Source organism: Macaca mulatta, chromosome 10 (assembly GCF_049350105.2).
Source record: "Macaca mulatta isolate MMU2019108-1 chromosome 10, T2T-MMU8v2.0, whole genome shotgun sequence".
Classification (NCBI taxonomy): Eukaryota; Metazoa; Chordata; class Mammalia; order Primates; family Cercopithecidae; genus Macaca; species Macaca mulatta.
In genome coordinates, this window is record NC_133415.1 from 20,946,175 (window position 1) to 20,968,759 (window position 22,585).

General features: G+C 51.4%; 2 protein-coding genes across 7 annotated transcripts in view; one reads left to right on the top strand and one right to left on the bottom strand.

Annotated features, from left to right (window-relative positions):
• The window catches only part of TCN2 (transcobalamin 2), a 41,527-nt gene extending 35,236 nt beyond the window's left edge, over nucleotides 1–6,291 (bottom strand). Inside the window, exon 1 of the mRNA XM_077949982.1 lies at nucleotides 5,613–6,291. The gene's annotated coding sequence lies outside the window, so the exon portion shown is untranslated. The remainder of the gene's footprint in view (nucleotides 1–5,612) is intronic.
• A 381-nt stretch (nucleotides 6,292–6,672) lies between these two features.
• PES1 (pescadillo ribosomal biogenesis factor 1) lies at nucleotides 6,673–22,556 on the top strand. Of its 6 annotated transcripts, none has more exons than XM_077949976.1 (15): nucleotides 6,673–6,773; nucleotides 9,647–9,726; nucleotides 10,798–10,951; nucleotides 11,882–11,991; nucleotides 14,667–14,838; nucleotides 14,926–15,015; nucleotides 17,739–17,855; nucleotides 17,974–18,048; nucleotides 18,280–18,422; nucleotides 18,632–18,811; nucleotides 19,204–19,329; nucleotides 19,447–19,631; nucleotides 20,079–20,245; nucleotides 20,382–20,543; nucleotides 22,049–22,556. In XM_077949976.1, the coding sequence occupies exons 1-15, from the start codon at nucleotides 6,750–6,752 to the stop codon at nucleotides 22,130–22,132; spliced, it is 1,869 nt and encodes a 622-aa protein (XP_077806102.1). In that variant the 5' UTR covers nucleotides 6,673–6,749; the 3' UTR covers nucleotides 22,133–22,556. The 6 variants fall into 6 exon arrangements, with proteins under 6 accessions (XP_077806102.1, XP_077806103.1, XP_077806104.1 ...); XM_077949977.1 differs by having other exon boundaries at nucleotides 20,385–20,543; XM_077949978.1 differs by having other exon boundaries at nucleotides 18,280–18,369; nucleotides 18,681–18,811; nucleotides 20,382–20,573; nucleotides 21,985–22,556.
• The last annotated feature ends 29 nt before the right edge of the window (nucleotides 22,557–22,585 follow it).

The window sequence follows — 22,585 nt, forward strand, 5'->3', positions numbered from 1 at the left end:
GCCCAGCTCCTGGTCACCTCACTGCATTGCACAGCCTGGGCACATCATGTTACATTTCTCTAAACTCATCCAAGTAAATGTTCACACATTCACCTCTGATGCACCCTTCCTTCCCTGTTTGCAGAAACCTCTCTTGGAACGTTGGGAGTGGTGAATGCTTCCTAGTAAGAAGAGTACATTCCAGGAAGAATGACATTTCTGTTCTCACATCCCTTGAAGCTCAGATCCTTCCTCTATCTTGGCCTTTCCACAACTTCGCTTGATTCCACGGTGCAATTTGATTATACAAACAAAAATGGTATCTTTTGATTTGCAATTCACTAAGAACCCAAGAAACAATGGTTCTATACATACTCCCTCTTAAAAGAACTTTCTACTCAATATCTACTCCAACACTATTTCTTGAGTTCTTACTTTGTGCCCAGCACTGTGCTAGATGCCTAAAAAACACTACAGGCATTTTTTATTATTTGAGTATAATTTTATCCATTTCACATACAAAAGGAATCAGACCTTGTCCAAAGTCAGCATTTCTTGTTTTTTTGAGACGGTGTCTGGCTCTGTCGCCCAGGCTGGAGTGCAGCGGCTGGATATCGGCTCACTGCAAGCTCCGCCTCCCGGGTTCATGCCATTCTCCTGCCTCAGCTTCCCAAGTGCCTGGGACTACAGGCGCCCGCCACCACGCCTGGCTAATTTTTGCATTTTTAGTAGAGACGGGGTTTCACCGTGTTAGCCAGGATGGTCTTGATCTTGTGACCTCGTGATCCGCCCGCCTCGGCCTCCCAAAGTGCTGGGATTACAGGCGTGAGCCACCATGCCTGGCTGACAAAATCATTTTTAAATAAAGAACATGAAGCCACAGTGAGCTATGATTGTACCATTGTACTCTAGCTTAGGTGACAGAGTGAGACTGTCTCAAACAAACAAACAAAAAACTTTGTCTTTTTTATAATTTTTAAAATTAAAATCATCTCATTTTGGCACATTTTATATATAGAATTATATATTAACAAGACGTTTTATTTTTAGTAACCTTAAATTTTAGTGAAAACCTAGGAAGTAAAAAATCCTTTTTAAAAATTAAGGCCGGGCGCGGTGGCTCAAGCCTGTAATCCCAGCACTTTGGGAGGCCGAGACGGGTGGATCACGAGGTCAGGAGATCGAGACTATCCTGGCTAACACGGTGAAACCCCGTCTCTACTAAAAAATACAAAAAACTAGCCGGGCGAGGTGGCGGGCGCCTGTAGTCCCAGCTACTCGGGAGGCTGAGGCAGGAGAATGGCGTGAACCCGGGAGGCGGAGCTTGCAGTGAGCTGAGATCCGGCCACTGCACTCCAGCCTGGGCGACAGAGCGAGACTCCGTCTCAAAAAAAAAAAAATAAAATAAAATAAAATAAAAATTAAAAAAATACATTTTTTCACATTCTCAAATGAGTATGCAAAGAAATCTTTTTTTTTTTTTTTTTGAGACAGAGTCTCGCTCTGTCGCCCAAGCTGGAGTGCAGTGGCCGGATCTCAGCTCACTGCAAGCTCCGCCTCCCGGGTTCCCGCCATTCTCCTGCCTCAGCCTCCCGAGTAGCTGGGACTACAGGCGCCCGCCACCTCGCCCGGCTAGTTTTTTTTGTATTTTTTAGTAGAGACGGGGTTTCACCGTGTTAGCCAGGATGGTCTCGATCTCCTGACCTCGTGATCCACCCATCTCGGCCTCCCAAAGTGCTGGGATTACAGGCTTGAGCCACCGCGCCCGGCCAAAGAAATCTTGAATTGCTTGTGACATATTAGTATTTTATAGACGAGAACCACTTCATAATTATAAACATGCTTTTGTAACTTTCGTTTTTTGTTTTTTTTTTTTTGAGATGGAGTCTCACTCTGTAGCCCAAGCAGGCTGGAGTGCAGTGGCGCAATCTCAGCTCACTGCAACATCCACCTCTCTGGCTCAAGCACCACAGCCTCCCAAGTAGCTGGGACTACAGGCGTGCGCCACCACATCTGGCTAATTTTTCGTATTTTAGTAGAGATGGAGTTTCACCATTTTGCCCAGGGTGGTCTCAAACTCCTGAGATCAGGCTACTTGCCTGCCTCTGCCTCCCAAAGTGCTGAGATTACAGGCGTGAGACACCTAGCCTGGCCCTGTAATATATTTTTTAAATTGAAAATGACCCAGACATTTAATGAGTATTTATTTAACATAATTTTAAGATTTTAAATTACATGACAATTGTATTTATAAGCATTTATCTTATATTTATTTATTTTTGTTTTCATTTTGCTTTGTTTTGTTTTGAGATGGAGTTTCGCTCTTGTTGCCCAGGCTGGAGTGCAATGGCACAATCTCAGCTCACTGCAACCTCCACCTCCCAGGTTCAAGCGATTCTCCTGCCTCAGCCTCCTGAGTAGCTGGGATTACAGGCATGTGCCACCACGCCTGGCTAATTTTTGTGTTTTTAGTAGAGACGGGGTTTCTCCATGTTGGTCAGGCTGGTCTCGATGTCCCAACCTCAGGTGATCTGCCCATCTCAGCCTCCCAAAGTGCTGGGATTACAGGCGTCAGCTACTGCGCCTAGCCTATATTTATTTATTTTTAACATTTACTTAGACTAGTTATGAGAACTGAATATTAGACAAAGGTAGTCATTATTTGAAATGTTTTTTTGTTAATTATTTTTACAGCCTGTGACTATCAGATGTTCACCTAACAGTCTTAAATACATAGCTATTTCGTTGATAACTCGGAAGATTTAGCTGTTTTCTGTTAAACTAGTTATATTAAATTAGTCATATTTATCAAAACAATCACACAAACAAAGGTCATTTTGGTTTTGGCTGGGTTTATAGTTTTATAATCTTTAGGCCAAACCCTGACACCCTTAAAATATCTAGCAGAGACACAGGTAAAACTTTGACCAGTAAACCAAGGCAAAAATGTATGTTGACAATTTTGAAGACATTTTTATTTTACCAATAATTTAAAAAAACAGTTTATTTATTAAAGATTTACTTAAGTCAGTCCAGGCGCTGTGGCTCATGCCTGTAATCCCAGCACTTTGGGACGCTGAGGCAGGTGGATCACTTGAGGTCAGTTTGAGACCAGCCTGGCCAACATAGTGAAATCCCGTCTCTACTGAAAAAACAAAAATTAGCTGGGCCTGGTGGCACGCGCCTGTAATCCCAGTTACTCAGGAGGCCGAGGCAGGAGAATCGCTTGAACCCAGGAGGCAGAGGTTGCAGTGAGCCGAGATTGCACCACTGCACTCTAGCCTGGATGACAGAGCAAGAGCCCGCCTCAAAAAAAAAAAAAAAAAAAAAAAGATTTACTTAAGTCACATGAACTTGAAAAACATATTTGGGCTTAATTTATGGGTATTTATTTATAAGTCACTTTGGTACCATCTAGACACGATATATAACATACGTAAACACATCTAAACACATATATACACATAAATAAAACTCTTATAGCCTTAGGCCGGTCGTGGTAGTTCATGCCTGTAATCCTAACACTTCGGGAGGCCGAGGTGGGGGGATCACTTCAGGTCAGGAGTTCAATACCGGCCTGGCCAACATGGCAAAACCCTACCTCTACTAAAAATACAAAAATGAGCCAGGCGTGATGGCAAACACTTTTAATCCTAGCTACTCAGGAAGCTGAGGCATGAGAATCACTTGAACCTGGGAGGCGGAGGTTGCAGTGAGCAGAGATTGCACCACTGCACTCCAGCCTGGTAGACAGAGTGGAAAAAAAAAAAAAAGGTCTTACAGGTTTTACCTTAGAACTCTAGTCATGGGATTAGTACTACAGAGACACTAGTTTATAAAAGATGGTTAGGTCCAAATTATTTTTGACAAAACTGGAACTTGTTTACATGGCTCAACTTTATTTGTCCCAATAGGTAATCTTTTTTTTTTTTTTTTTTTGAGACGGAGTCTCATTCTGTTGCCAAGGCTAGAGCGCAGTGGGGCAATCTCGGCTCACTGCAACCTCTGCCTCCCAAGTTCAAGTGATTCTCTCTTGCCTCAGCCTCCCAAGTAGCTGGGATTACAAGTGCCTGCCACCACGTCTGGCTAATTTTTTTTTTTTTTTTTTTTTGAGACGGAGTCTCGCGCTGTCGCCCAGGCTGGAGTGCAGGGGCGCGAGCTCAGCTCACTGCAAGCTCCGCCTCCTGGGTTCACGCCATTCTCCTACCTCAGCCTCCCAAGTAGCTCGGACTACAGGTGCCCGCCACCATGCCCTAATTTTTTTTGTATTTTTAGAAGAGAGAGGGTTTCACCGTATTAGCCAGGATGGTCTTGATCTCCTGACCTCCTGATCTACCCGCCTCGGCCTCCCAAAGTGCTGGAATTACAGGCGTGAGCCACTGTGCCCAGCCCCCAATAGGTAATCTAATGGAGGCTGTGAACCAAATTTTTGGGTAGTTTCCATGGCAGTTTGATTTTTTTTTTTTTTTTTTTTTGAGACGGAGTCTCGCTCTGTCGCCCAGGCTGCAGTGCAGTGGTGTAATCTCAGCTCACTGCAAGCTCCGCCTCCTGGGTTCATGCCATTCTCCTGCCTCAGCCTCCCAAGTAGCTGGGACTACAGGTGCCCACCACCACGCCCAGCTAATTTTATTTTTTGTATTTTTAGTAGAGACGGGGTTTCCCTGTGTTAGCCAGGATGGTCTCTATCTCCTGACCTCGTGATCTGCCTGCCTCGGCCTCCCAAAGTGCTGGGATTACAGGCGTGAGCCACCGCACCCGGCTGGCAGTTTGATTTTTAAAACCTATCTTCTTCTTTTTTTATTTTTAATTTATTTTTTTAAGTTTTAAATGGGGCCAGGCATGGTGGCTCATGCCTGTAATCCCAGCACTTTGGGAGGCTGAGGCAGGAGGACTGCTTGAGCCCAGAAGTTCAAAACCAGCCTGGGCAACATAGCAAGACCCCATACCCATACACACACACACACACACACACACACACACACACACACACACACACACAAAGACAATAAGTTTAGGGTTAAATTTTTAATGCTCACATTTTAGCTAGAACCTGGCTGAACTACATAGAAAAAATATCCAGGTAACCTCGAATTAGTAACACTGTAAAGAGTTTTATCTCAACACCAGTAGAAAAGTCAACAGACTCAAAGCAGGTAGAAAAATAAAATAGAGAACGTAGAAGACGCTACATGTTAACTCTGTAATTGCAGGCTGACCATTTGAGCTCTGAATTTTCCTTGATGCTCTTTGCCCATCAGTTTTAAAATGTGCACAAAACGGGGTATAATATGTAGCCAGCTAGCATCCCAAAAAAGCTAGCATGCCTTTGAACTTCCCATGTAGTTTTTAAACACGCAAGCCAAAAGGGTTCCTGAAGGTGGTTGGCTAGAGACTGTCCCGTTAGAACAAAGCTCCCCCCCATAATTGCACTGCCCTTAGCCAGGTGACCCAGGTGACCCTTCAAGAGTACTCAGCATAAGCACCCTCACAAAACCTGAGAACCAGCTGAGTCTGACCTGATTACGCCTCCACCCCCACCCCATAAGCACAGGGTCCACAAAATGTTCCCTCCGTGGTCTGAATGGAGGGAATCAGGAAGGCTCCCTTTAAACCCAGAGTTGACAAAGACATACCTTCCAGGGTCTGGACCAGGCACTGGGAAGGAACTGAGAAGGATTGGGAAAGCCCCTGCCAATGCAGGGCTGTCAGGCAAGGTCCCCTCCAGGGTCCATCAATGATGAGAACCAAAATAAAGTCTCCAAGATCGCTCTCTTTTTTTTCTTTTCTTTTCTTTTTTTTTTTTTTTTTTTTGAGACAGAGTCTCACTCTGTCGCCGAGGCTGGAGTGCAGTGGCGCAATCTCGGCTCACTGCAACCTCCACCTCCTGGGTTCAAGCCATTCTTCTGCCTCAGCCTCCCGAGCAGCTGGGACTACAGGCGCGCACCACCACGCCCAGCTAATTTTTGTATTTTTAGTAGAGACGGGGTTTCACCATATTGGCCAGGCTGGCCTCGAACTCCTGACCTCGTGATCCGCCCGCCTTGGCCTTCCAAAGTGCTGGGATTACAGGCGTGAGCCACCGCTCCCGGCCTTGAATGTACATTTTAAATATACCACGAGTTCACCACTAAGGCTCAGAAAATACAAGTGGCCTCTCGGGTCTCTATACCTCCGGAGAAAAAATGTCTTCTTTTCTTCTATTTTATCCCCATAACAGTGAATGAACCAAAGAGAACCCGAAGGCGGTGGGAACCCAGCGCAGTCTCACCCGGCCCCACGCGAGCCGCTTCTCAGCAGCGGCAGCCAAATTCTAACGAGGCTTAGCAACCGTTACCTTGACAACGCAATCCCATCACGCAACACGTAGCGTGGCGCCCCTCTGCATCCCAGAAGGCACCGCGCTGTCTCTAAGCCTTCCGCCCCTCTCCGTCCCAGCATGCAACGCGGTCACAGTCAATGCCTCGTTATCAGGGTGATTACAGGAATGCCTGTATATCCACGTTTGTTTTAACACTTAAAGTGTTTGTAACCATTGTGAACGCGAAAGATCTGGAAAGAGTGGTCTCAGTGATTTTTTTCAGACTATAGTTTTAAATCTCGAGGAGGAAATCCCCATCTTTCCCTGGACTTTTACAGGCATCTCATTGGGCAGCCCCCGCACACCGACAGCGTGGGGTGGGGAGGGTCCTCGGGGTCCTTGGCACGGCACGTGCGGGAGGAAGTGGAGCTGTCTGTAGGCGCTGCCCTAGTCGGCTCCTCAACGTGGAGCGATGGGAGGTCTTGAGAAGAAGAAGGTGAGTGGGAAAGACGGTGGGAATTCCCGAGGGGTGGGATCTGGGGGCGGCAGAGCATGGGGTCGGCTCTTTTCCCGAGCTCCATTTCTCATGGAGACTGGAAAGACGAGATCAACGCGGCAGTAGTCAGCTGCGAGAAGGGGTCCGAGGATGGTTAAGGATGGCAGTACTCGTTTAGTGAAATCCAAGAACGAACTCCAGAGTGCTTTCTGTGGAGAGGGCTGTGAGAGAGAGTTGAACTTACCAAGCGTAGCTTCATTCCAAAAGCGGGCCGAGCCGTGGGACCACTGTTTATCGAAAGGGTGATAAACATTACGTAGTGTTCGCCGTTACTGCCCGTCACATTATTTGGTTAATGTTGTCTTGGAAGTTCTCTTCGAGGCATAACATTTCGACTGAAATGGGAAAGATCAGAACGTCTTGGATGGGTTGTGGGGCATGGTAGTGCTTAACGAGCAAGCCTGACAAGGGAAACCAAATGCCAAGATCAGTAGGCAGGAAAGGCTTGCTGTGTGTAAGGAGTTGGAAGGACATCAGGATGTAAACCAAGAAAAGAATGGCATCTGATAAGATTGGGGTTGGACAAGTACTGTATCGTGCAAGGCCTGTAAGCTTGGATTTTATTCTAAGTGCAGTAGGAATAGTGTAGAGCTTGAATTTTATTCTGTGTGCAGTAGGAATCGAAGGAGTAACACGATTAGAGTTTTTCAGGGAGTTCTTGTGGCTGTATGGAGAATCGGCTCAGTGACATGAAAAGACTGGGAAGGGAATGGGAATGAGGAATATATAGTTGGCTTAAGTGTTTCTTTCAGAGTGAAAGTTTCTATTGCCAGTATTTTTAACCTAACACACTACATTGAGTGTCCAGTGCTAGCCCCATCGGAACTGCAAAGATACAAGATGGGAAACCTGCCCTTGAGTTGCAGATGTAGATATGTAACAAAATCGTTACAGTTTTTAAAAGCTGGGTTTCAGAGCCAGAATCAACAAAGATGATTCTCTGTTGTGGAAAGGATTGTCTTGTGTGTAGTAGGATATTTGGCGACATCCCTGATCCTCCACCTATTGGATGCCAGTAGCACCCAGCAACTAAAAATGTCTCCAAACATTGCTGAATTGTCCTTCTCCCAGCACATACCCAGGGAGTAACCCATTGAGAACCATTTATTCCCTTAACATTTATAAGGATAAGTATGGTGTCAGAGATAAGTGTGGCATAAGGCAATGGAAAACGCTGTAAATGAAAACTCAACTTCTTAAGGCAGTCTGAAACTCATCTTTATACCTCCAGGACTTAGCATGGGCTTGATACCCAATAGACAATTAATACATGTGTAAAGGAAAGAATGAATGAAGGGTATGTTTCATTACTATGATGTTATTAGTAAACGTACCCCTGGGAGACTAACAGGTTTGTCTCTTTAGAGCTGAACCTAGCCAAAGAGGCCCCTGTTGTCTTAGCCCAGAGGAAGATCTTGTTTGGAAAAGACATGCTTGTTAGCTTGCAGGGTATTTGTTACAGTGCACTGCTCATCTCTATCTAGGGATGCAGAAGTGTGAGGGATGCAGAAGTGTGACGAATACAGAAATGTGGGTGTGAGGCAGCGTCTTAGCACCACAGGCATCCAAATGGTTACACAAGACAATATGCTTCTTGGGGGCAGGTAGAGACCAGGCTTTTTGTCTTTATTGCCTTCATAGCATCTAGCTTAGTGCTTTGACCATGATAGAGGACATGTTATTGTCTGTTGAATGAATGAATGAGGAAGGGGAGAAGCTGTGTGGCTTAGAGCATACTTTTTCAGCCAGGGTAATACCACCCTCAAGGGAACAAAATTGGTTGAGGGGCAGTATCTTAGCTATTACAGTGGTTGTGGCCCCCCAAGGACCACATTACATAAACAGACCTGCAGTATATCTCTGGTATTAACATTTTATGAGGCATGGGGAAGAAAGGGTGATGGGTGAGGGAGGAAGGGGGTGTCTAATAAGTCTCCTGGTAGTGGTGAAGAGATTATAATGAGGAAGAAAAGGAGGGGAAAAGATTAGGAACACTGGCTTAGCTGTTAGGCATTCAGGCACCGGACTCAGACCTGCCCGAGTTTGAATCCCAGCCCCAACTCTTAAAAAGCTGTGTGCTTGGCCGGGCGCGGTGGCTCAAGCCTGTAATCCCAGCACTTTGGGAGGCCGAGACGGGCGGATCACGAGGTCAGGAGATCGAGACCATCCTGGCTAACATGGTGAAACCCCGTCTCTACTACAAAATACAAAAAAACCCTAGCCGGGTGAGGTGGCGGGCACCTGTAGTCCCAGCTACTCGGGAGGCTGAGACAGGAGAATGGCGTAAGCCCAGGACGCGGAGCTTGCAGTGAGCTGAGATCCGGCCACTGCACTCCAGCCTGGGCTACAGAACGAGACTCCGTCTCAAAAAAAAAAAAAAAAAAAAAAAAAAGCTGTGTGCTTTTTAAGAGTTGCATAGGTTATTTTACGAGCCCGTTTTCTCCTTTGTGAAATGGGGGTTCTGACAGCACCTACATCACAGGGTTATGGGAATTAAATGAAATGTGTGAAAATCACTAATTGTAATGGCCAACATTTAGAGCTAGTGCTAAGCACTTGGCACAGCACCCTATCCATAGCAGCCTCGCAGCCCTCAGCATCGTGTATGTGTTCCCTGTGCTGGCAGCTGCAAGGACGGTACAGGAGAGCTCATCCAGGCAGGTCAGCTCCTTCCCTGCAGTGTTTCCTCTCCTTGATTCATCTCAGCCACTTATCCAGAGTGATAGTTGCCTGTGGAACTAGGCATGCCCAGAGTTTGATGTCGGTCACTACAATCATTGCTAACAGAGAATTGCTTTTTTTTCCTCTCCCAGTATGAACGAGGCTCGGCCACCAACTACATCACCCGGAACAAAGCCCGGAAGAAGCTCCAGCTGAGCTTGGCTGACTTTAGGTGAGCTTGGAGAGAAGGGGAATATAGAGGGACCGCGGGAAGCCCAGGCAGTGAATTGCACATTGAAAACTCAGCTGTATCCCTGTCTTACCTGAGTTGCCATACCCGTTCTGGAATTCTGGTATTCCTTCTCTTTCTCACCTTTCCTTGCTTTAGTGAGTTGTGTTTGCTAGGTGTGGTCCAAGGGAAAATGGAGGAGAACTGAACTGGATCGTCAGGATGGGCTAGCTGGGCTGGGCTGGGTCCCTGCCATCCATCCCCTCCCGTCTGGCAGAAGAGACCCCTGATCCTGCAGCTAGGGGTTCTCATTCCTCATAGAGTCAAAATAGTGAAGTCTTTCACTGTGGCCTGTGGGCCCTGGCCTCTGTGGCTCACCTGGCCCACTTTTTTTTTTTCTTCCAGAGACGGAGTCTCGCTCTGTTGGCCAGACTGGAGTGCATTGGCATGATCTCAGCTCGCTGCAACCTCCACCCCCAGGTTCAAGCGATTCTCCTGCCTCAGCCTTCCTAGTAGCTAGGATTACAGGCGCTGGCAACCATGCCTGGCTAATGTTTGTATTTTTTTTAGTAGAGACAGGGTTTCATCATGTTGGCCAGGCTGGTCTCCAATTCATGACCTCAGGTGATCCGCCTGCCTCAGGCTTCCAAAGTGCTGGGATTACAGATGTGAGCCATCACACCTGGCCACCTGGTCCACTTTTATTTTTATTCCTTCAAACACACCAGCTCTTTCCAGCCTTCTGGACTTTGTCCCTCTTGTTAGAATGCTTCTCTCCTTGTTAGGATGCTTCTCTCCTTGTTAGGAGCTTCTCTCCTTGTTAGGATGCTTCTCTCCTTTTTGTGGCTAAAATGCCGATATCTCAGCAAGTCCTTTCTTAACTCCCCTAGAGACTCTCAAGTCTGCGTTTTTGTTTTATGACTGTGATTGTGAGACTCGTGTACTAGGATGTGAGCTGTCTAAGGGCAGGGACCCCATGTTCCCTGTTTACCGTTGTTTTCCAGGCCCAGCTGTGGTCAGTGCTCCCCACCTTTACCCACATAACTGACATAACAGATGGCCTCTGTCTTCCAGGCGGTTGTGCATTCTGAAGGGCATTTACCCCCATGAACCGAAACACAAGAAGAAGGTTAACAAGGGTTCTACAGCAGCCCGAACGTTTTACCTTATCAAAGACATCAGGTTTCTCCTCCATGAACCCATTGTCAACAAGTTCCGGGAATACAAGGTGAGGTCTGGGCTCTAGGGTCTGTCAGGTTCTCATCGCAGCTCTGTGACCCACTAACTAACTGTGACCTTGGGCAGATTGCCTACCCTCTCTGGGTAAGCCTATACAGAGAGCAGCGTGAGCCTCAACAGAAGTACTTGGAGGGAAGAGGTCGTTTAATTTTAGGACCTGGCCCCAAAACAGGCTTCCATTGCATTTTTCTGGGTGGCTCAGTGCCACACACAGATTCACAGCTTGTTTCATGCTGATATAGTCTGGTGTTGGGAACAGAGGCCAGCCTTTCTCATCCTGTCAGTGGCAGGTCACTTGGCTTCTGTTCTCAGTTGAAAAATGGAGCTGCTGGCCGGGCGAGGTGGCTTAAGCCTGTAATCCCAGCACTTTGGGAGGCTGAGACGGGCGGATCACGAGGTCAGGAGATCGAGACCATCCTGGCTAACACGGTGAAACCCCGTCTCTACTAAAAAAAATACAAAAAACTAGCCGGGCAAGGTGGCGGGCGCCTGTAGTCCCAGCTACTTGGGAGGCTGAGGCAGGAGAATGGCGTAAACCCTGGAGGCGGAGCTTGCAGTGAGCTGAGATCCGGCCACTGCACTCCAGCCTGGGCAACAGAGCGAGACTCTGTCTCAAAAAAAGAAAGAAGAATGGAGCTGCTTTGCTGTGCCGTCCTCCCATGTAAACATGTGGAGTTGGGACACCTGTGCATTGTCAAAAAGGGTGCCTGGTCTAGCTCTGCTGGTTAACACACCAGGCTTGGTGTTCCTTGGAGTTGGCTTTTTTGCATATCCTGGGCAGAGGGGTCGGTGACACAGGCACACAGCCATGGCCAGCTTCAAGGGGCATGAGAGTCCTTCTGCCCTGCGTTTCCATCTTCCATAGAAGTTGTCCAGGAGTCCTGAGCCTCAGCATCAGTGGTCTTTTCCTTTCCTTCAGGTGTTTGTCCGGAAGCTCCGGAAGGCCTATGGGAAGAGCGAGTGGAACACTGTAGAGCGTCTAAAGGACAATAAGCCCAACTACAAACTTGACCACATCATCAAGGAACGGTGAGCCAGGCCGTCTTCGGGACACCGCAGTTTCTTCATTTACTGCTGGTCTCTGTCCTAGCACCAGGGATTCAGTAGGGAACAAGACTAAGACCCAGCTCAAAGAGCTTGCATCTCCTTGAAGGACACAGACCAAAAACCAAGCTAGCAAATTTCTAGAATGATTACTAGGTCTGTAGTTACAGGGCTGTCAGACAGGGCTCTGAGGGGAGACGTCTGAGCCAGCCAGCGGAAGCACAGTCCAAGCAGAGGCCATGGCAAGTGCAGAGGCCCTGTGGTGGGAGAGCCCCAGTGCCCCATGGCTGCACGGCGGGTACCTGGTGAGACCTGGGAAGCACGGCTAGACACTTCTGGTCTGAACTGTTCCTTGCCCAGCCTTCTCAGATGTCCCCCTCATTCACTGACTAAATCAGCAAATTTTGTTTCGTGTGTTTTTTGAGAAAGTCTTGCTCTGTTGCCCAGCCTGGAGTGCAGCGGGGGGATCTCGGCTCACTGTAACCTCCACCTCCCAGGTTCAAACAATTCACCTGCCTCAGCCTCCTGAGTAGCTGGGATTACAGGCACCACCACCACGCCTGCCTTATTTTTGTGTTTTTAGTAGAGACTGGGTTTCACCATGTTGGCCAGGCTGACCTTACGTGATCTACCCACCTCGGCCTCTCAAAGTGCTGGGATTACAGGTGTGAGTCACCACATCCAGCCTAAATCAACAATTCTTAATCAGGGGTGATCTTGCTTTTCCAGTGGGCATTTGGCAATGTCTGGAGACTCTTTTGGTTCTCACAACTTGGATGGATGTGCTATTGGTATCAAGTGGAGAGAGGCCAGTGATGCCACTAAATGCGCTATAGTAGTCCCCTACAACATAGTGTAGTCTGACCCGAATGTCAGTAGTGGTAAAGTTCAGAAGCCCTGGGCTGGTGAATGTCTGTCATCTTTGGGGGCTGATGGCCCAGGAACATTGAGCTCCAGGATGGCTCGGGTTGGCTTCATCCAGCCTGGCTGTGGGCTGTCACAGGAAGAGCCCTGGCCTAGGAGCTAGACGGCCGGTGTTCCCATCCCAACTGTGTGGCACATGCGCTGGGTGGCCAGAGGGTATTTCTTAACCCGAGTAGGTCCCCACCTCCATAAGAGATGATGGCAGTTCCTGTCCTGCCTGTGACACACAGTGTTCGGTGAAATAAATGAAAAAAAGCCACACACGAAAAGCAAGTGCCTGGGTTCATACACACACATCAAGTGTGACGGTGTGGTTGTGGTGATCTCATTTTACACCATCTCTAGCTCCTTAGCTAAAGCCAGAGCTTAAGAAAGAAAAGCAGTTGGCCCGGAAATGCTGGTGCTGTTTCTACAGAAAGCCTGGGTTGTTGGTTTTGTCTGTGAGGTGGAGAGTTAGGAAACTACAAGGCACCAGAGAGGGCCAATTGAGGCTGTCACCTCTGCACCAAGAAACCAGACAGCTATCCTGCTGCCTCATGAGAGGTCTCTGCAGGCCTTTCTTCCATCTTGGCATGGGTTTGAAGACCTGGCAGACTTCTGACTCGTAGCAGTAAGTGATGCCATCTGGGGCTGGAAGGACCTTGGCAGTGTCTGGTCTCATGGATTTTGGAGTCTTTTTTGAAGTAGCAGAACCCATTCTCTCTCTCTCTTTTTTTTTTAAACTGCACCCCTCCCGCCGCCCCGCCCAACCCCCAGCCAGAACCCGTACTTCAAAAGGAAGCTGCTTCTCCTTGAAGAAGCACTTGGAAAAAAGAAAATAGAAAAAGTAACAAAAATGATTTTTAAAAAGGTAGCTTCCTGGAAGGCAGTTTGGATGCCAGCGTCTCTGGCAGCTGCTCTGGCTGCGGGAGAGAAGCTTGAAGCTCTGTCCGTCCACTTGGGCCCAAGGCATTTCTAGGGAGCTGCAAGAGCCCAGTCGTAAATGAAGAGTCTGGGTCACAGCTCGGACCAGGACTGGAATCCAGGTGTCGTTGCTTGTGGTTCCATGTCTTCTCTGTGACCCATGCCTCTGTCCCTCAACAGGGCAGCCACACAGTGCCCGGGGTGGCTCCTCCTTGTTGGCTTTGTCATTTACCACAAGATTCCCCGAAACACATTCTGCTCTGGCTCTTCCTGGACCCAATTCCCTGGGTCTTATTGGTTCTGCCAACTAGACAGGTCCAAGGGGTGAGAGGCATGGAAGATAGAACCTACGCTGGCGACCTGTGGCCAGGCCTAGACATAAGTGCTGCCTAGGGGAAGCAGCCCCCACCCCGCTCCCTTCTCCACTAGGGCAGCTTTGGTTTCCCATTTTCCATCTTGGACCTCTCTATAGAGTGTCCGTGCACTAAATGTTCACCTTCAAAGACAGTCATGGAGGCCCTGACTCCGTCTACCTTCATGCACCACAAAATACGTACGTGGGTCAAGGCTGGGTCTTTGGTGAGCAATGGGTGTCTTGAGGATCCCCATCAGGACTTCTCTGGTCCTCAGAGCCTAGTGGGCACGTCCTGGTTAAGTGGTTCCTCCCAAGGACTGTGGTCAGATGTGGGGAAGCTGCTCCTGCCGGGTCAGGAGGTGGCAGTGGTGAGGCCTGGCTTGAGGAATGGGGCATCTGGGGTGGGGTAAGGAGATCAGGGCCCCCCCTTGGTACCCAGGCTGAACAGGCCCCATGTGCTGCCCCACTGGCTCTGCAGGTACCCCACATTCATCGATGCCCTGCGGGACCTGGACGATGCCCTCTCCATGTGCTTCCTCTTTTCCACCTTCCCACGGACTGGCAAGTGCCACGTGCAGACCATTCAGCTGTGCCGCCGACTCACTGTGGAGTTCATGCACTACATTATTGCCGCCCGTGCCCTGCGCAAGGTGAGCCTGGGACCATCTGGCGGGCACCCCACCCCACGCCCTCTCCTGCCCACCATGGTCTTCACCCAGCTGTCTCCTCTCCCACAGGTCTTCCTGTCCATCAAAGGCATTTACTACCAGGCCGAGGTGCTGGGGCAGCCCATTGTGTGGATCACTCCCTATGCCTTCTCCCATGATGTGAGTGTGCCTGTCGGGAGGGGTGGGGCTTGTGCTGCCTCCTAGACAGATACAGGTGTGGAGGAAGGGGGATTTTGCTGTTCATGGAGTCTAGCAAGTGCTGGGTTCCCAACTGTTGACGATGGGTGAGGTGGGGCAGAACAAGATGGGGAATGTGCCACACAGCATCCTCATTAAGAGCAGGAACCTAAGCTAGTCCTGTGGCAGCACTTGGCAGCTGCATGCCCTTGGACGTGTTCCTTTCACCTCTCTGTGCCGCAGTTAACAGTGTCTACGTCCTTAACAGTGCCTGGTGCTTGGCCTTTTAGGGGCCGAGTGAACAGTGAGAACAGCTACCAGGGTCATACCCGGCCTGCACGTCCAGCACCACATGGGGACAGTGGCAGAGCCCTGCCCTCAAACCTACTGGGGTCCTTGTCCCTGCTTTGCTGCCAATAACTGCCAGACCTTGGCCAAGTGGCCTTGCCTCCCTCCTCTGCTTCCCCCTTCCCGCCTGTCTGCCCCACAGGACTCGAGGACTGGGAGAGAAGGGGAACGGTGAGCACAGGAGAAGCACTTAGCATGTGGCACTGTTTCCTATACATATTGTTTTCTCTTTCTTTTAAAATAGAGATAGGGTCTCACTACATTGCCCAGACTGGTCTTGAACTCCTGAGCTTAAGCAGTCCTTCCATCTCAGCCTCCCAAAGTGGTAGGATTATAGGCGTGAGCCGCAGAGCCCAGCCTTTTTCTTTATCCATTTGAAATCCTGGGAATTGTTGGCAGGGATCCACTGAGAGAAACCCTGGTTTTGCCCCCTCATGGAGGCATCATTAGCTTCTAGTGCCCCCCAGGTGGTGGGGCCAGCCTCTCCTGCCTCCCTGTGCTGGTGGCCTGCATTTAGCCCACCTTGCTTGATCATTGAGTGGGAACTGGTGCCTTCAGTGGAGAGCAGCCGCTGCTGGTCCAGTTAGCACAGTGGCTCTGCTGTCCAGATTATCAGGGGCTCCAGGGGGAGCTGGGGCTCTAGGCGCTCTGGACTGTTCCTTACGATCCCTTGTGGGTGGGGTTGCAAGGGCTGGAACCTACCCTAACTGGCTGCCTGGTGGTGAGGCTGTGGCCTGTTTGCCGGTGAGAGGCGGGCTTGGCCCTCAGCAGTCCCTGTTCCCACCCCTCATGGGGCACGCATGGGTGGCCCTTCCTTCTTCCCCTCCGCAGCCCTCTCTCCTCCTCCTTCCTTCCTGCCTTCCTCTTGGGCCTTCCATCTCTCTGACGTCCTGCCCCCATGCTACTCAGACTGCTCTTTGTGTGTCCTCCCTGCTGGTGAACAGGGCCCTGGGGCAGGCTGGCCTCCACACAGCTGGCCCTGGGAGAAGGGAGCCAGCCACCCATTCCCCTTTCCTCCCCGGCCAGTTCACAGCCGTTGCTTCCTCTCAGCAGATGGGGAGGACTGGCACTAGGTCGTAGCGGAGCCCAGTTGTGCCCCTCCTGTGAGCAGCCAGGGTTGGGTTCATAGCTGTGGAAGTCAGGCTGGTTGTAGGGGCGGGGGCTCCCTGCTCAGTGCTGGGCTGTGGGAAATGTGGTTGGTCCCCTGATGTGCCTGTCAGGGGCCCTCACAGATTCTCATGGAAGGATGGAGGTGTGAGTGGGGGGACAGGCGGGACTTCCCTTGGCCCTGTGTGCTTTCACAGCACAGGTCACTGTCTGGCAGCAGAATAGCAGAACAGCTGAGAGTCATGGGCACACCCGGCACTCATGGTGATCACTACTGATTTTCATGTTGCTCGGAACATCCTGCTGCGTCCTGGGAGCCAGCTGGGCTGGCTTGGCCTCCATGGTTTTAGGGGGCAGAACCGCTCAAGAGTTGCGGTGCTTCTGTCTGGGCCTCAGTTCTTTGCCCTGTTTTGCCCTATTAGCTGCTCCAGGGCGAAGATAAGCCTTCTGTGTCCCCTGCTGCTGGGATGACAGCTCTTTGCCTTTGCCCTGAGCAGTAAGTAGTTTGTCTGCTGGCCATTTCCCAAGAGCTGCCTGGGGGCTGAGCCAGGCCAGCTGCCAGCCTACCCCAGCCCTTTGGGTCATGGCTCTGGACCTGGCTTGGGCCCAAGGAGGGGTCACTCAATTCTGAGTGTCCATCCCGAGGTTCAGAGGTGGGACTCAGTGGGTGGCCTGAGCCCCATTCATCCCCCGCCCCCGCTGAGCCTGGCCTTCCCAAGGCACCTTAGTCAGCTAAGGTTTTGCCAGCCCTTCTGGGCTAGGGACAGCGCTGGGAGCACCGCCCTCCTGGTGCCCACACGCTAGCCCAGCAGCAGACATGCAGCAAAGATTGTGGGCTAGGTGATGCAGAAGGCAGGAGCTCCGGCCGGGTCAGAAAGTGGTGTCTCCGAGTCTGAGCTAGACCTGAAGGGAGTGGGAGAACTGGCGCAGGGAGGGGAGGACCAGCCAGTCCTGGGAGCAGTGGGGACCAGGGTTCCTTTTCTCACTCTTTTATGGGGGTCTGGCACTGACTTCGAGGATGGCTCTAACCCTTGGGACCCCTATCCAGAGCCTCACTTGTGGCTGGGAACACTTGTGGCCAGAACGCCCCTGGGTGGGAAGATCCGTGCCACCCCTTCCCTAGGGCAGTGCCTTCTTGAGGAGCTTGGAGTCCTCGGGTAGGTCAGACGCCCTCCACTCTGTGGTTGTCTGTCCCTCCTTTGCTCCCATCCCTGCGCCCACACTGCTCATGCACCTCTTGTGTTCCTCAGCACCCGACAGACGTGGACTACAGGGTCATGGCCACCTTCACTGAGTTCTACACCACACTGCTGGGCTTCGTCAACTTCCGCCTCTACCAGTTGCTCAACCTGCACTACCCCCCGAAGGTAGGACCCCATACCAGTGCCTTCTGCTCGCGGTGCAGGGGCCGCAGCCCTTCTCTGTCGACACAGAGGCGAGGGGCTGTGGCTGTCCTCTGCCCCTGACCTTCCCCTTGCCTACTAGCTCGAGGGGCAGGCCCAAGCAGAGGCAAAGGCCAGTGAGGGCACCTACGCGTTGGACTCCGAGAGCTCTATGGAGGTAAGAGGCTCCAGCAGCGTCACCTGGCATCTCCCAAGGGCGTGGTCTCTGTCCCCAATACCTCTGGGGGTCTGGGTCAGGGTGGGGGTGGTTGTGGCTAGGTGGGTGGTCTCAGCCTGCCCTTGGAACCCACACCTGCTGATGCCCAGGACTGTCACTGCTGCCCCTCCCCACCCTGGCCCCATGCCCGCATGAGGTCCCCCACTGCAAGCAGCCCCTTCTCTCCTGTAGAAACTGGCGGCCCTCAGTGCCAGCCTGGCCCGCGTGGTGGTGCCTGCCACAGAGGAGGAGGCCGAGGTGGATGAGTTTCCCACCGATGGGGTGAGCACTGCACTGCCTTCTGGCAGGAGGACTGGGAGGGGTCGTGTGGGGGGGTTCCCAGCTTAGGGACATTTGCATCCTATAAATTAGGTGTTATTTGACGGTCAAAGCAACTGAGCAGAAGAACGGGCTGAATTGTCATCAGAGTTTACATAGGAGGCAACAGAGTTCAGGAGTGGGGCCTTGGAGTTTCCTTTGAAGGCAGGATCCAGGATCTAGAAGGAAGCTGGAGTGGGCGTTATCTCCAGCCTTGGCCCTCCAGTGGAGGTGGGCAGCCCTGGTGGTGCGAAGCCTGGCCTCTTTTTCAACAGGAGATGTCAGCACAGGAGGAAGACCGCAGGAAGGAGCTGGAGGCACAGGAGAAGCACAAGAAGCTTTTTGAAGGCCTGAAGTTCTTCCTGAACCGAGAGGTGCCCCGTGAGGCCCTGGCCTTCATCATCAGGTAGGGAGGCTCAAGGGCCCTCTGACAGCACTGGTTCGGCCATGCTCTGGTCTGGGTCCTGCCCTGGTGTCCATCAGTAACATTGGGATGGTGTCAGTTTCTACTTCTTATGAAAGAGTGTGTGGAAAGTGCTCGGCACTGCACTGAGCACATAGGAAGCACTCAGCAGAGGGCGGGACTACCGTCATTTTATTACCAGCTTAGCACAGAAGGATGAGCAGTGGGCAGATCTCTGCTGAGCCAGGATGGGAGGATCCTGGGGTGAGGAGGGGGCAACGGTGCCCTAAGAGGGTGAGTTTTTGGACTGGGTGGCCAGCAGATCCCAGGAAGCTGAGTCCCAGGACAGGCAGTTCATGTCTGTGTACCCGTGTGGGCTCTCCCTGTCCCTGTAGGAGTTTTGGGGGGGAAGTGTCCTGGGACAAGTCTTTGTGCATCGGGGCCACCTATGACGTCACAGACTCCCGCATCACCCACCAGATTGTCGACCGGCCTGGGCAGCAGACCTCAGTCATTGGCAGGTAGGCCCCCAATCTGATTATCTGGATTTCTGCGTGTCCCATCTCAAAGGCCCTGCGATGCAGCAGGACCCTGAGTTGCCCTCCATGACTTCGTTTTTGCCTGCCACTCTGCACCAGGTGCTACGTGCAGCCCCAGTGGGTGTTTGACTCGGTGAACGCCAGGCTCCTCCTCCCCGTGGCAGAGTACTTCCCTGGGGTGCAGCTGCCCCCACACCTTTCACCCTTTGTGACCGAGAGGGAAGGAGATTACGTCCCACCTGAGAAACTGAAGCTGCTGGCTCTGCAGCGGGGAGAGGACCCAGGTGAGCAGGATGGGACTGGGCTGGCCTTGGCCCCTGGGCCCACACTGGCTGTTTCCCTTGGCTGCCAAGGTGGAAAGCTCCAGGGAACAGGCAGTAGGAGCAGAAAGCCCTTTGAAGCCACCTGTGGAGTAAGGCTTCGGAGAAGGGACATCTGCCTCCTGGGGTCAGGTGTTATTTGACGTTCAGGATAACTGAGCAGAAGAACGTGCTGCGTTGTCATCAGAGTTTACATTGGAGGCAACAGAGCTCAGGACTAGGGGCCTTGGAATTTCCTCTGATGGCAGCTGGGCTGTGGGGAGGTGCCAGAGAGGGCCACAATTGGGACAGCCCTGAACTGCCCATGGCTAAAGACAGCAGGGTCAGAGAGGATAGAGCCTGGGCCTGTTGTCATCCTGCCAAAGAGACAGCAGGTTCCCACGGCATTCAGAGGTCATTGGCTGTCTCTAGGAAACCTGAATGAGTCAGAAGAGGAGGAGGAAGAGGATGACGACAACGAAGGTGATGGTGATGAAGAGGGAAAAGAGGAGGAGGAGGAGGAAGATGCAGAGGCTGGTTCAGAAAAGGAGGAAGAGGCCCGGCTGTCAGCCCTGGAGGAGCAGAGGATGGAGGGGAAGGTAGGGGGAGCTGCACTGCGAGCTCAGCCTGGGAAGCAGCCCTGCTTGGTGCCTGTCCTGGCCTAGAAGGGCAGGAGCCAGAGACTGTGGAGGTTGGGGGAACCTGCCCTCACAAGCACCCTCCTTGTGTCCCCAGAAGCCCAGGGTGATGGCAGGCACCTTGAAACTGGAGGATAAACAGCGGCTGGCCCAGGAGGAGGAGAGTGAGGCCAAGCGCCTGGCCATTATGATGATGAAGAAGCGGGAGAAGTACCTGTACCAGAAGATCATGTTTGGCAAGAGGCGAAAAATCCGAGAGGTGAGTTCCAGCCACCCAGTTGAGACCCAAGTGTGGCTACCAGACCCAACTGCACAGGTGAATGTATGTGGCCTGGGGCCCTCCTCTAGGCAGACTGAGGCTCTTCTAGCCTTTTCCTGAGGTTGCCTGCCTGGCCCAGCCTAGCCTTTGGGGCCCCCGACCCAGGCCAGTGTAGGCATCTCTGGTACTGCCAGCTCCGGCCCGGGCTTTCCTTAGGGCTTCTGTCCCACCCTGCATCCAGCTTCCTGAGTCTGCTGGGGTCTGCGAACAGAGCCTTCCTGGTGCACTCAGGGACTGTGGGGGACTTTTGTTAAACTTCTATCTGTTTTGTATTTTCTTGTTCATAAAGCCATATGTGCTAATTAAAAATACAAACTCATGCACCCTGGAACCCTGCGATGAGTGATGCAGAACTGGCTTACAGCCCTGCCCGTGGAGTAGAGCAGCCTGTAATAACAGCCCCCAGGTTTCTCTTGTGCCCATAATGACCCGTCTTTGGGAGGTCATGCTATAGATTGTTTTGAGGTATAATTTGTTTTTTGAGACAGAGTCTTCCTCCTCACCCAGGCTAGAGTGCAGTGGAGCGTTGGGATTAGAGGCATGAGCCACTGTACCCAGCCTGAGGTGTAATTTTCATTTAACCGTAATATGGACTTCTCATCCAATACCTGGCCTGTCCCCTGTGGTGGGATTCGATTGTTCTCCAGTTTCAGTCATTCTCAGAAAACATCCCTGAGCATGTGTCTGCCCTCCTCTGAATGATTCTGCAGGCTAAATTCTTAGAAGCATAACTATTGCAGTTTTGAAATTGTTATTGTCAAATGGGGCTCGGCGTGGTGGCTCACGCCTGTAATCCCAGCACTCTGGGATACCAAGACAGGAGGATCAGTTCAGGCCAGGAGTTCAAGACCAGCCTTGGCAACATATTGAGACCCTGTCTCTACCAAAAAAAAAAAAAAAAAGAGGCTACACATGGTGGTGCACACCAGTAGTCAATCCCAGCTACTCTGGAGGCTGAAGTGGGAGGATTGTTTGAGCCTAGTAATTTGAGGCTGCAGTGAGCTATGATCATGCCACTGCACTCCAGGCTGCGCAACAGAGAAAGACCCTGTCTCTTTAAAAAAAAAATTAAAAATATATTGTCAGGTGACCCAAGAAAGAAGGTTCTTCCTGTTGTACCCCTTTCTACCAGCTCCTGGTGAAGGTGCCACTGGTGTCTGCTTTCCAGGTGGAGTAGGGAAATGGGACTGTTGCCAAGGCTCCTTCCAGCTCTGGGAGTTTAGGATTCTCTTATCTCGAGATTTGTGGGCGCGTGAAATAATGTCGTTAAAGCAAGGCTAGGGCATGTTTTCTCACTGTGAAGTGGGTCAGGTAGATCTTTTTCCTATGGGAATTTGTGACCTTTTCTGGAAGCTCTGCTTTTAAGGGATATAGCTTTGAGTTCGGTGCCCCACACCCTCCCCTCTCCACACATCTCAGCCTGACCTTCGCCTTCCCCCTCACAGGCCAACAAGCTGGCAGAGAAGCGGAAAGCCCACGATGAGGCGATGAGGTCTGAGAAGAAGGCCAAGAAAGCAAGGCCGGAGTGAGTGCCTGCGGCCCCTCACAGGGCTGAGACCAGCCCCTAGCAGCTGGATGTGGCAGAGGCAGGCCAGAGGACCTAAGTGTGATGGACCAGAGTCGCTTCTCTTCTCCTCCTCCTTTCTCCAGCCAGCCCTGACCCCTCATGCTCTCTGGCTAGGCTGGTGGGCAGCCCTGGCCTCCCTTGGATGGAGCTGCCCTGCTGGTGCCTAGGCAGAGAAGAGGCATCTGTGCCCAGCCTGATTCTCTGCTTCCAGGAGCCAGTGACATGAGGTGCAGGGGCCCACCCAGCCCCCTGCCTACTGCCCCCACTCATCCTGGCTTTCCACAGCCCCCTCCCACACAGTTGGACCCGTGATTCTCAGGGTGCTGTGATGGGGTGAGGGTGGGGGGGCATTTTTATTAAATGACTGGACTTTCGCGCCAATTGCATTCCGTGTCCACGAGCCTTCCTAGGGTTG